The 12,242-nt window shown below is 56.7% G+C and overlaps 1 protein-coding gene across 4 annotated transcripts; it reads right to left on the bottom strand.

Moving 5' to 3' along the window:
* Positions 1–900: 900 nt before the first annotated feature.
* PLPPR2 (phospholipid phosphatase related 2) lies at positions 901–12,160 on the bottom strand. Of its 4 annotated transcripts, none has more exons than XM_073016940.1 (10): positions 11,619–12,160; positions 10,240–10,414; positions 9,478–9,557; positions 6,871–6,984; positions 6,633–6,768; positions 5,111–5,382; positions 3,931–4,107; positions 2,777–2,883; positions 2,384–2,435; positions 901–2,250 (listed from the first exon to the last, which is right to left on the bottom strand). In XM_073016940.1, the coding sequence occupies exons 3-10, from the start codon at positions 9,541–9,543 to the stop codon at positions 2,218–2,220; spliced, it is 957 nt and encodes a 318-aa protein (XP_072873041.1). In that variant the 5' UTR covers positions 9,544–9,557; positions 10,240–10,414; positions 11,619–12,160; the 3' UTR covers positions 901–2,217. The 4 variants fall into 4 exon arrangements, with proteins under 4 accessions (XP_072873041.1, XP_007993484.1, XP_007993485.1 ...); XM_007995293.3 differs by having other exon boundaries at positions 2,761–2,883; XM_007995294.3 differs by having other exon boundaries at positions 6,871–7,059.
* Positions 12,161–12,242: the final 82 nt, after the last annotated feature.

Genomic DNA, 12,242 nt, shown 5'->3' on the forward strand with positions numbered 1-12,242 from the left:
CCCGGGAGGTGGAGGTTGCAGTGAGCCGAGGTTGTGCCACTGCACTCCAGGCTAGGCAACAGAGCGAGATTCCATCTCGAAATAAATAAATAAGAAATGTATTTTTTTAATAATTAGTAGAGAAATTTAATAGTAGTAGAGAAATTTATTTTTAAATAATTTAATAAATAAGCCATCCTGTCCCCGGTATTTTGTTATGGCAGCTGGAACAGACTAAGACCATCTGGCACACAGTAGGGGTTCTACAGTGTTTGCTGAATGAATAATTAATGAGAGAAGGGAAACAGACTCCCTTTTCCTGGTTCCCGGGTGACTCTAGGTCCCAAATGCCCTATCTGAAGACCCTCAGAGCCCTGATTGCAGCAGGGGTCCTGTGGCTCCCTCCCCCTGACCCTTTGAACATCCCCAGTATCTGCTGAGTTCTCAGAGGGGTTGGGTGTTGGTCTCATACTCAGCACCCCTGCTCTCATCCATGCAGCCAGGTGTTCGGCTTGGAGGTTCTGAGTGCCCCTCAGCATCCCCCATCCCTCTCAGGACCCCCAGGTATCTTCACCCCATTCCTTGTGCCCTCTGTGCCCTGGTCTGAGACATACAGGGCATGTACAGCTCCTGATGTGGGTTTGTGTGCCTTGGTGGCTTGAGCGACTGTTTGCCTTTGACAGATGAAGAAACAAGGGCACAGAGAGGTGAATGAACTTTCCTGAGGCCACAGAGCCCAGAATGCTGAGCCAGGATTTCAGCCCAAGTCTCGAGCCCCATGAAACCGCACTGCCTCTCCACAATCGTCCTTAGATACACTGCAGCACTACACCCACACCCAGCTCCACAGACATCCATAGACCCACGATGAAAGTCCTCCGCACCCCCCACCACCCGGGGGAGGAAGGCAGGTGGCCAAACTTCTGTTACAAACAGGTCTTTATTAAAGATGAGAAGCCAGGTCTTTATTAAAGATGAGGAGGGGGCAGGAAAGGGGGGCAGTGCCTCCTCTACCCACTGCCTTTGCCTGCCCGGGGTGAGGGAGCCCCTCTGCTCCACCCATGCCCCCCATGATGGCACATCTGTATGAGGCTGAGGCATGGGGGGCAGTGTGAAGAACAGGGGCAGGTTCCAAGAAAAAAGAAAAAACCCTTCCCACAGCCCTAATAAATAACAGAAGGGTTTGGGATGACCTGGGCACAGGCAAGGGGAGACACAGCACCCTGAACCCCAAAACCTCTGAAGTGGGGCAAGCCCTACTTAAGTAGGGGATTAGGAGGGAGTAGGTGAGAGGTGGAGAGGCCGCACACAGGGAGGGGCTAAGAGGAGAAGGGGTACCCCAAGGACCCTGCCATGGGGGAGCCTGCCCCCCACCCTACAGCTGGGCTCACTGTTTCTGAGAGAAGACTCAATGACAAACAATGACCTCATCTCCCTCCTCTCCTTTGCACATGCTTAGACACGGGCGGTCCCCCATTGACTGGAATCATGCCCACCCACTCTAGAAATTCTGGAAACCAAGGGCTCCTATTGGCTGTTTAGTCGCTCAATACTGGCTGGAGTTGCCCTCTTGCAGGAGGATTCTAAGAAGTGAAGAGAAGGCTCCCATTGGCTGGAGCCAACTCCTTTTGGTTAAAATTCTGAGAACCAGGGGTTCTCATTAGCCAGGCAATGGCCAATGGGGTCAAGCTTTGGCCCTTAAAAGGGCAAGAGTAGGGGCAAGGGCCCACCTTCCATTTGTGCCCATCTGGATATCTCAGAGGGCCAGAGAGGCAGGTGTCTCCCAAATTCCTTCCAGCCATCTTCTAATGTCTGGGTCTGGCTGGCTTGGGGGGCAGGGGACTTTGGCACTCACGTGGCACACGCACACACACGCGTGGCAGGGAGGAAGTGGGGACTGGGCAGATTCTGGGTGGGTGGTCGGGCCTCACAGCAGGTGGTCACGGCTGGCAAACAGGTAAGGGCTAAAGTTGTCCCGGTGGAAGGGGGAGGGATAGAGTCCACTCAGGGTGTACAGGTCCCGCAGCAGGGGCGTGGGCAGCAGCAGCTTCCGGCCACGTCCACCACCCCCGCCTGGCCCCCCAGGTCCGGGGGAGGAAGGCGAGGGGCCCTGGCTGGGGGTGGGCGCTGGCAGGGGTAGGGGCAGGGGCAAGGGCGTCGGCTCAGACCTCAATCGAGGGCGGGGCACACGGGGCGAAGAACACATGGCTGGGGCCCTGGAGGACACGCAGCTGGGGATCAGGTGGCCACGGCGGGCGCAGTTCTGCGACTCTGGTGGTCAGAAGCCAGATATCAGGGGATCAGAACACTTGGGAGGCAGCATAAAAACCTAGGTGAGACCTCTGGGGCAGTAGCTGCCCACCTGAAAGTCCCCCTGTTTAGTCCCCACGCCCCCAACACTCACTGGATGGGGTGAGCCGTGCCGGTGTCGAATGCGGCCTGCAGACCTCGGGTTCCTGAGACAAAGAGATAGAGGGAAGGGGCTAGTGGCCCCTTGGGCCCTACCGGCCACAGCCACAAGGAGCTCATCAGGTGAAGAACCCCACGGAAAAGACAGCCACAGTTCTCATGATTAACCATGTCCCCTTGGGAAGAAGACGGGGGTGCTCCCTTTCATTCTTTGGGGCTGTCCCCCCAGGACCTGTGTCCACAGAGATGGGTGATCCCTGCACTTCCCCATGGTTCTGAGACCCCCACCTCTTGCCTGACTTCCTTCCTGCCTCCTTGGCCCCCTCCACCCACCACCCTCTCCAGCCGGGAGCAGCCCCCGGCCCCCCTTACCTGGGCCACACTTAACTTTTCGAGGGGGCTGTCCACGGTGGGGGCTTGGCCCAGGTCCTCCCAGGGAGAGAGCCTTCGGCCAGAGGGTGGCCGGCTCTGAAAGTTGTGCACAACGCAGGTGACCTGGAACAGAGGGAGAGGACAGTGTTGAGGCCTGGGGTCAGTCACATAGGAGCTATGTAAATACCACCCCCATTTTTCAGATAAGGAAACTGAGCTCAGGTTTTCAAAAACAGCTAATGCATAGTATGTGCCAGGCACTGTTGGTTCCATTTTACTATGAGGTAGGTGCAATTATTATTTAGCCCACAGAGCCTGGACTGGGGTAAAGCAAGTAAGACCAAGTTGTATAGGGGCAGGGTTAAATTTTTTTTTTTTTTTTTTGAGACAGAGTCAAACTCTGTCACCCAGGCTAGAGTGCAGTGGTGTGATCTCAGCTCACTGCAAACTCCACCTCCTGGGTTCAAGCGACTCTCCTGCCTCAGCCTTCCGAGTAGCTGGGACTACAGGTATGCACCACCATTGCCAGCTAATTTTTTTTTTTTTTTTTTTTTTTTGAGGCAGACTTTCACTCTTTCACCCAGGCTGGAGTGAAGTGGCGCGATCTCGGCTCACTGCAACCTCTATCCCCCGGGTTCAAGCAATTCTTCTGCTTCAGCCTCCCGAGTAGCTGGGACTACAGGCTTGCACCACTACGCCTGGCTAATTTTTGTATTTTTAGTAGAGACGGGGTTTCGCCATGTTGACCAGGCTGGTCTCGAACTCTTGGCCTCAAGTGATCCACCCACTTCAGCTTCCCAAAGTGCTGGGATTACAGGCGTGAGCCACTGCACCCAGTCTTGATTCGTCTTTATTTAGAATTTTTATATTCTGTACATTATGATAGTTTTGTATTAACTTTGATTTTTAAAAATGTTTTGTTAAAATATGATTAATCTTGATTACTAAGTGTTTGGGCACCCTCTTAAAATTTGCATTCAAGGCCTTGCCTCACCCTGATCCTGGTATCTCATTTCACAGATGAGATGAGAATATCCAGGAAGGGTCAGGTTAAGGGACTGGCCCAAGGTCACACACAGTCCACACCCTTCTCCATCATGTGGTCCTGCCTGTTGGGTCAGAGAGTTGATGGGAAGGTTCCATGCTGGGAAGGTTGAGGAGGGGACTCACCAAAAAGGTGGCGATGGCCGCCCCTGTCAGGAAGCCAGCCAGCACGTCGGACCAGTGGTTTCGGTACTCAGCCACACGGACCACGCCCACCAGGAAGGCCGGACACAGCAGGGCCAGGCAGAGCGAGGGTTTGACCAGGCGGGAGCCCTTCACGCGGAACACGAGAGTCACGTACATCTGCGGGGAGTCAGACTGGTCAGGGGACAAGTGGAGGCAAGTCTCTGAACCCAAGTGGACGCTCTTTTCTGGGCTAGAATGCATGGCCAGAGCATTGGGGCTGGAGGGTATGGCCAGGGGTTCCAGGGATGGAGTCATGGACTCCCCAGTGGGCTTTTCCAGGGAGCGTGACTAAAACGGCAAAGGGGGGTGGGGGTCAGGGATTGAGGTCTTGGAGTCTCACGGGCACCACCTGTAGGGCTAGGTGTGGCCAGCGCTCCCAAGAGCAGGGACAAGGTCTGGGGCCCAGATGTCCCTGGTCCGGGAGTCGCAGATGAGGATAGACACTTGCTGGGTTAGGGCGTGGCCACAGAACCAGAGGGTGGAGTCAGGGCTAAGGGGGCAGGTCCAGGAGCTGTAGGAGGTGGAGCCCCTGACCCCCAGGGGACTACTGACAGGGTGGGAGCATAAACCCGGATGCCAGAAAAAAGAGTTGAAGCAACAGGGTATGTGAGCAGGAAAAAGCAGAGGACAGAGTTAGAAATCCCAGAGCAGTTAAGAGCAAAGAGTGTGGCCAGGGCTACAACGGGAGAGAACAAGGTCCCAAGGAGAGGGGCAAGGGCTCCAGGAAGCCATCCAATCTACCCAGTCTCCCAGCTAATATCTAGCGCCTGTAGCATCCTGGGGGCCTGGCTAGGCTCTAGGGGTTCCGAGTCTTGCACATCAGGGATAGTGTCCTGATCCCATAGGGTGGAGCGAATAGCTTCTCTCGCATTACAGGCTCAGGAGGCGTGGCCAGAGAGCAAGGGCCGGAGGCAATGGACAGCGATAGGCTCTGGCTGGGGGCGTGGCTAGGATCTGGGAGGAGGAACTAGAGTTTCCAACAGGCCGCGGCGTGGAGCGAGAGCTTCCAACAGCACCAGGGGCGTGGAAGAGCAGAGGATCCAGCTCTGGCGGCTTCCAGGCCACTGGGCGCTGTCCAGCCCACACACCCATTTCCAACCCCGAAGCTCCCGAGGCTCACCGCCGTGTAGGTGACTGCGTAGGCGCAGAGGGCCGCGTCCTTGCAGGGGAAGGCGCGGCGCGCGGCGGCCACGAGGCTGGGGCTGCCAGCGCAGGCACCCTGGTCAGTGACAAAGCGGTCGGGACCCGGCCGATCCGGAGAAGGTGGCAGGCAGCCCAGGGCCGTGTAGTTGGGGCGGCACACGGACAGGAAGTGTGGCGTGGGATTGCCGGTCACCACCTGCCCCGCGTTGGCGAAGATGGTTGTGGTGAAGAGGCCGAAGGAGTAGACCCCTAGGGGTGGGATAGTGGAAGGGGTTCATGCGCCGGGCCCTGATGCTCCCAATGGTTCCTTTTCCTGTGACTGTCATTAAAGCACACTTGGGACCCCGTGCCAACATCCCCCTTCCTTAAGGACCACCATGAAGACACTCGGAGGCCTCCTGCCCCCAGAGACCCTCATTATCTGGCCCCTGTCTTTCTAAGATTACCACTATGTCAGGGGCGGGTCCTCCCTTGGAGCCCCATTATAGCTGGGCTTGGACCTCCAGGCCAACCCAACACCATTACATCAGGATCCACCCCATGCCTGGGATGGCTAGGGAAAACCCTAATGGCATACCTGGGGCGCTTCCTGCCTGCCCTTAAACTGGCTACTACTGAGTTCAGCACTCTCCTCCTGGGGCCACTAGTAAGTTAGAGCTGGGTCTCCCACCGTCTGCCCCTGAGACCACCATTATAGGTAAGCTCTGCCCCTCCCACTTTCCCACAGCCACCACTTGAGGCTGGGACCCCATTTAAAGTACAGCCAGAGTCTCATCTCCCTACCCAGGGGCCCCAGGGTGTTTGTCCTGTGCCTGTGTCTCTCTTTTGTGCCTGAGACTCTCCTTGTGGCATTTTGGGACCCTCTTCCTGCAGTTGCCATCATGGTTGGGTTAGGCCCCACCCATATCCCTAGAACCTCCATTCCATCTGGCCTGAGCCTAAGTCCCTTGTTGCTTCCTAACATCCCCACCATGGCAATTCCAGGTCCTCTTCCTTCCCTGCTGGAATTCCCTTTTTTTTTTTTTTTTTTTTTTTTTTAAAGAGGTGGGGTCTTGTTCAGTCTCCCAAGTAGCTGAGTCTCTGCCTCAGCCTCCCAAGTAGCTGAGACTACAGGTATGCACCACCATGCCCAGCTTTTCCCTGGAATTTTTTTTTTTTTTTTTTTTTGAGATGGAGTTTCGCTCTTGTTGCCCAGGCTGGTGCAGTCTTGGCTCACTGTAACCTCTGCCTCCCAGGTTCAAGGATTACAGGCACCCGCCACCATGCCCAGCTAATTTTTTTGTGTTTTTAGTAGAGACAGGGTTACGCCATGGTCAGGCTGGTCCTGAACTCCTGACCTCAGGTGATCGCCCACCTTGGCCTCCCAAAGTGCTGAGATGACAGAAGTGAGCCACCGCGCCCGGCCTGAAATTATGATGACTGTCAGGTCCACGACTCTTTCCTTCTATACCCACCTCCCGACCATTACCATGGGACTGATCCCGGGCCATATCTCTCACCCAGGAAGCGGACCAGCCTCCGCAGCGGGGGGCTGAAGCGACAGCAGGCCCCGGACACGATGGTGCTCTCCCCGATGACCGGGACGGCTGAAGGTGGTGCGGGGAAAAAGGCACGCGCCAGCTCCCCCAGCAGGATCTGTGGGCAAGACCAAGGTAGGGTCTTCCTGGCCTTCCAGCCCATCCCCTCACCCACCCTCACCTGGCCCACCTGCCTCCTAGGAGGTCTTCACTGTCTCACCGTGAGGGTGGGCCCGGCAGTGACCAGTGCGTAGATGAGGGCAGGAGGCACTCGGCTGGCAGCCTCAGGCCCTGGGTAGGGCTTGGCGTAGGTACTGTCATAGCAGAAGAATCCCTGGGTGTGCACAGGGAAGGTGTCCGTGAACTCCAGGCGGTAAGCAAGCAGGATCACGATGCCCAGCAGCACCGACTGCCACCAAGCCAGGGCGGGGAGAGGTGGCGGAGAGAGAAGAGAGAGGGTCAGGGCTCCAGCTGAGGCCACAGAGGCAGAGATACAGAGATGGAGAGACACGGGTTAGAGACAGAAACTAGAAGCTGGAGAGAGACAGAGACAAGGGGGAGAGAGACTGAGAGAAATGGGGAAAGGAGGTGAGAGAAGGGCCAGGGTTTAGGAGAAACAGAAGGAGAAGGAGATAGAAACAGAGAGAGGCCGTGTGCAGCGAGCGGCTCATGCCTGTAATTCCAGCACTTTGGGAGGCCGAGGCAGGAGGATTGCTTGAGCTCAGGCATTTGAGATCAGCCTGGGCAACATGGCATGACCTCATCTCTGCACAACTATAGTCCTAGCTACTTGGGAGGCTGAGGAAGGAAGATTGCCTCAGCCCAGAGGGTTAAGACTGCAGTGAGCCATGATGGCACCACTGCACTCCAGCCTGGGTGACAGAGGGAGATCCTGTCTCAGAAAAAAGAAAGAAAGGAAAAGGAATGGCCGAAAGACAGAAAGAAAGAAAAAAAGAAAATAAAGAAAAAAGTGGTTCATGCTTGTAATCCCAGCACTTTGGGAGGCTAAGGCAGGTGGATCACCTGAGATTAGGAGTTTGAGACCAGCCTGGCCAACATGACAAAACCCTGTCTCTACTAAAAATACAACAATTAGCCAGGCGTGGTGGTGGACACCTGTAATCCCAGCTACTCAGGAGGCTGGGGCAGGAGAATCACTTGAACCCGGGAGGCGGAGGTTGCAGTGAGCCAAGATCATGCCATTGCACTCCAGCCTGGGCAGCAGAGCAAGACTCCATCTCAAAAGAGAGAAAGAGAGAGAGAGAGAGAAAGAAGGAAGGAACGAAAAGAAAAAGAGAGAGAGAGAGGGAAACCAGGAAAGGAGGGGAGAAGAGGAGGAAAAAAGCAAGAGAAGAAAGAAGGGAGAGGAAAAGGGAAGGGAGCTGTAGACAGAGTGAGAGAAGAGATGGGCACGGGGAGAGTGAGACTAGGGCCAAGGCTCAGATGAGAGACAGACAGACAGTAGGAGGTGGAGAGACTCTCCCACAAGGAAAGAAATCGGAGGGGAGTAGGGGTACCAGCAGCTACCACAGGTCTAACCCTCACTGTGGGCAGGGGGTCGTACCAAGCTTTGTCCATGAATTAATACATTTTACCTTTAGAACAGCCCTAGGAGGCCGGGCGTGGTGGCTCACACCTGTAATCCCAGCACTTTGGGAGGCTGAGGCGGGAGGATTGCTTGAGGTCAGGAGTTCTAGACCATCCTGGCCAACATGTCGAAAGCCCATCTCTACCAAAAAGTACAAAAATTAGCTGGGAATAGGCCGGGCGCGGTGGCTCACACCTGTAATCCCAGCACTTTGGGAGGCTGAGGTGGGTGGATCACAAGGTCAAGAGTTCAAGATCAGCCTGGCCAATATGGTGAAACCCTGTCTCTACTAAAAACTACAAAAATTAGCCAGGCGTGGTGGCATGCACCTGTGGTTCCAGCTACTCGGGATGCTGAGGCAGAAGAATCGCTTGAACCCGGGAGGTGGAGGCTGCAGTGAGCTGCGATCGCGTCGCTGCACTCCAGCCTGGGCAACAGGCGAGACTCCATCTCAAAAAAAAAAAAGAAAAATTAGCTGGGCATGATGGCACATGCCTGTAGTCTCAGCTACTCGGGAGGCTGAGGTAGGAGAACTGCTTGAGCCCAGGAGGTGGAGGTTGCAGTAAGCCGAGATTATGCCACTGCACTCCAGCCTGGGTGACAGAGTGAGACCCTATCTAAAACAAAACAAAACAAAAAAGGCCGGGCGCGGTGGCTCATGCCTGTAATCCCAGCACTTTGGGAGGCCGAGGTGGGTGGATCACCTGAGGTCTGGAGTTCGAGACCAGCCTGACCCACACGGAGAAACCCTATCTCTACTAAAAATACAAAATTAGCTGGGCTTGGTGGTGCATGCCTATAATCCTAGCTACTTGGGAAGGCTGAGGCAGGAGAATCGCTTGAACCTGGGAGGTAGAGGTTGCGGTGAGCCGAGATCGCGCCATTGCACTCCAGCCTGGACAATAAGAGCGAAACTCCATCTCAAAAACAAAACAAAACAAAACAAAAACAAAGAACAGCCCTAGGAGTTGGGACTCTGCTGATGCCCATTCTATGAATGAGGAAACTGAGGCTCAGGGGTACCTGTGGTGTCCAGCACCCTGCAGTGTGGATGGGGCAGAGAGGGATTGGACCCTGGGGAGTGGCCCTTCTCAATCCAAGCTCATAACCACTTCTCAAGAGAAAGGGGACAGCAAGGGAGATCCCAGCAATGGAAAAGTGGGTACAGATAGGGAGACTGAGGTTGGACAGAGACAGAGATAGGCACGCCCTCTCTGGGAGAAGTATGGGGGTCCTCACCTCCACGAAGACAAAGCAGGGGATGATGGAGAAACTCCTCTTCAGATGCGGTCTCCCTCCCGCCATGGTGAAGGCCAGGCCTGCAGAGGTGGGGAGGGAGTGGGAGTCCCAGGGGTGTGCCTAGGGGAAGTCTCAGGTCACCGGGACCCTGGCTTCATCCCTGAGTCCTTTGGCCACACCCCTGGCCCTGAAGACCTGGGCAAGCCCTGACTCTGCCCCTTGAGCCTTCTGGCCACGCCTCTGCAATCCAGGTCCCGCCCTGTTGGTCCTGACCCTACTGGGGACACCTGCCTCCCCTGATACCACTCCCCGATATTCTACAGGGGTCCCCTTCCTCTACAGCCTACATGGGAGGCTCTGACCCAATGCCTTTTAGGAGGTGGGCCTTTAGAAGAGACTCCCCAGCCTCATGGGAACCCCTCCCCCATGGCACTTAGAAAGGTCCCCACTAGTTTTTAGGGGACCCATCCTCTTTCCCGAGGGGCTCCCCATCCCTACCAGACCCTTCCCCTGAGTCTCTTCCTCCATGGCCTCCACAGGGACCCCTCTCTCTGTCCCCATGGGCTGTGGTGTTCGTGTCTGGTTGGGCTGATAGCCAAGCCCTCCTTCTCTGCCAGCTGCCTCTCCCTCCTTCCCCCTCTTCCCAGCCGGTCTGCCTCCCAGTTCTCCTCTTCCCTCCCCCAAGGCTACCCCCAGTCCCCAGCGCTTCAGGGCTCAACACAGTCACACCTGCTTACACCCATTCTCCCAGCCCCATCTCACCTGTGAAAGCGCCCTATGGCTTCCCCCAGGCTGCATCCACGCCCGAAGACTCACAGCCGCTCCTGGCGGCCAGCAGGGCAGGGATGGTCACCCCCATTGTGCAGATGTGGAAACTGAGGCCCAGGCAGGCGAGGGTAGGCACTCTGGGTCCAGCACCCCACCCACGACGCTCATTCTGCAGTGTGATATGGAGTGATGGTCGCCAGAGGTCCTAGATACCCATGGTCACCCATGCTGTCACCCCTAGGAAGCACAACCCAGCTGCAGCCTCCATCCTGGCACCCCCCCACACACACACACACACAAAACCATGGCATAGCGTTCACCCATCCCACAGTGAAGACCCAGCACCTGCCCACTTCCAGGCACTGTGCTGGGCGCCACTTTGCAGTGAACAAGAGGGGCCCCCTTGTTCAGATAGGTGTCCAACACACACCATACATGTCAGTGCATACATACAGTGGGCTCACAGCCTGTCAGAGACACCCAGATACCACTCCCACCCAGGGCCAAACAGAGAGGGACATATCAGGAGACCCTACACACATCACAGTCCCACACAAGCCCCCACGCCTAACTGTAGAGTCAGTGACCCACAGTCAGGCCTGCAACACACTTAAGAGTCACAGAAAAGAAAGAGTCACCGCACACAATGGGGGTCACAGAACCCATCACAGCGTCACACCCCCAATTACAAGGCACTCAGCGACAGCCACACACAAACAGTCTCTTATTCACACTGACAGTCACAGGGGAGAGACACAGTGCCATCCACAACCACATGGCCACATCCATGGACCATGACACAGACTCACAACGCCACACAAGAAAGGCATAAGGCGCACGACCACAGCCACACACACATACACACCATCAGAATGAACACACAACAGCAGCCACACAATGACAGTCCTATGCATACAGCCACACGAACACCAAGACAGTCACACACAGAGACAGCAGCCACACGGGGGGCCAATGGCAGCCACAGCACAGCCAGACACACACACACAAACCATCAGAGTGACACCCACAACGACAGCCGCACAATGACAGTGACACACACCCGCGGACCTCCTGAAGCCACACAATCCCAGTCATACAGCCACACGATGGCAGTTACACAACCACACACAGACACACAAAGACAACCATACACAATCACAGTTACCCACAGCCACCCTCACCACCAGTGCTGTGCTCCTCGGCCCGGGGTCCCCTCCCCCAGCCCCGTCCCCTCCCCCAGCTCGCTGCCTCCCCTCCCCCACCCCTCCCCGCGCTGGACCCGGAGGGACCCGACCCTCAGGAACCGGGGACCGACACCGAGGGTGGGAAGCCCACGGGAGGGGATGAGGGGCGCCCCCAGCCCCTCCTCTCACCGCGTCGAGGCCACCGCCGCCTGAGCCCCCGCTCCGCCTAGACTGCCCCGGCGCGGCGGGATGGACAGACGGACTGCCGGCCAGGCTGGCAGACACGGAGACCGAGACGCGGTCGGCCGGGCCGGGCCGCGCCGCGCAGACTCCGAGGTGGAGGGAGGGGCGGGGCCTCCGGGCGTCTCACTTACATAGCCTCCGTAGGGCGGGGCCTCATTAGCGGGGTGGGGCGGGGCCTCCGTGATCTTGGGGGCGGGGCGTGTTAACATCGATTAGGGGAAGGAACCAAGAAGGGCAGTAGAGAGGGAGGACCCTGGGGTGGGCGGGGCTCCGAGGGTAATAGGAGGGCAGGGCTTCAGAGCATGTCCTTGGGCCGCGCCCCTCCCTCTCTGGGCCTCAGTTTCCCCATTCGCCAGGGCCCCCCAGAAAGGAAGGCTCTGTGGCCAGTGTGGAAGTCTGTCTGGCCTCTCGTATCTGGACAGAATGACTCCTTGCCTTATCATATATTAAATCTGGCTTCAAATGTCCCCTGATTCCAAGCCCACACATCCCGAATGACCCCTGGGGTCTTTACACCCCTCCCCCCCACCAATGAGGAGTAAACTGGGAGGGCAGGGGGATTCCTAGGCA

This window comes from Chlorocebus sabaeus, chromosome 6, assembly GCF_047675955.1.
Source record: "Chlorocebus sabaeus isolate Y175 chromosome 6, mChlSab1.0.hap1, whole genome shotgun sequence".
Lineage (NCBI taxonomy): Eukaryota > Metazoa > Chordata > Mammalia > Primates > Cercopithecidae > Chlorocebus > Chlorocebus sabaeus.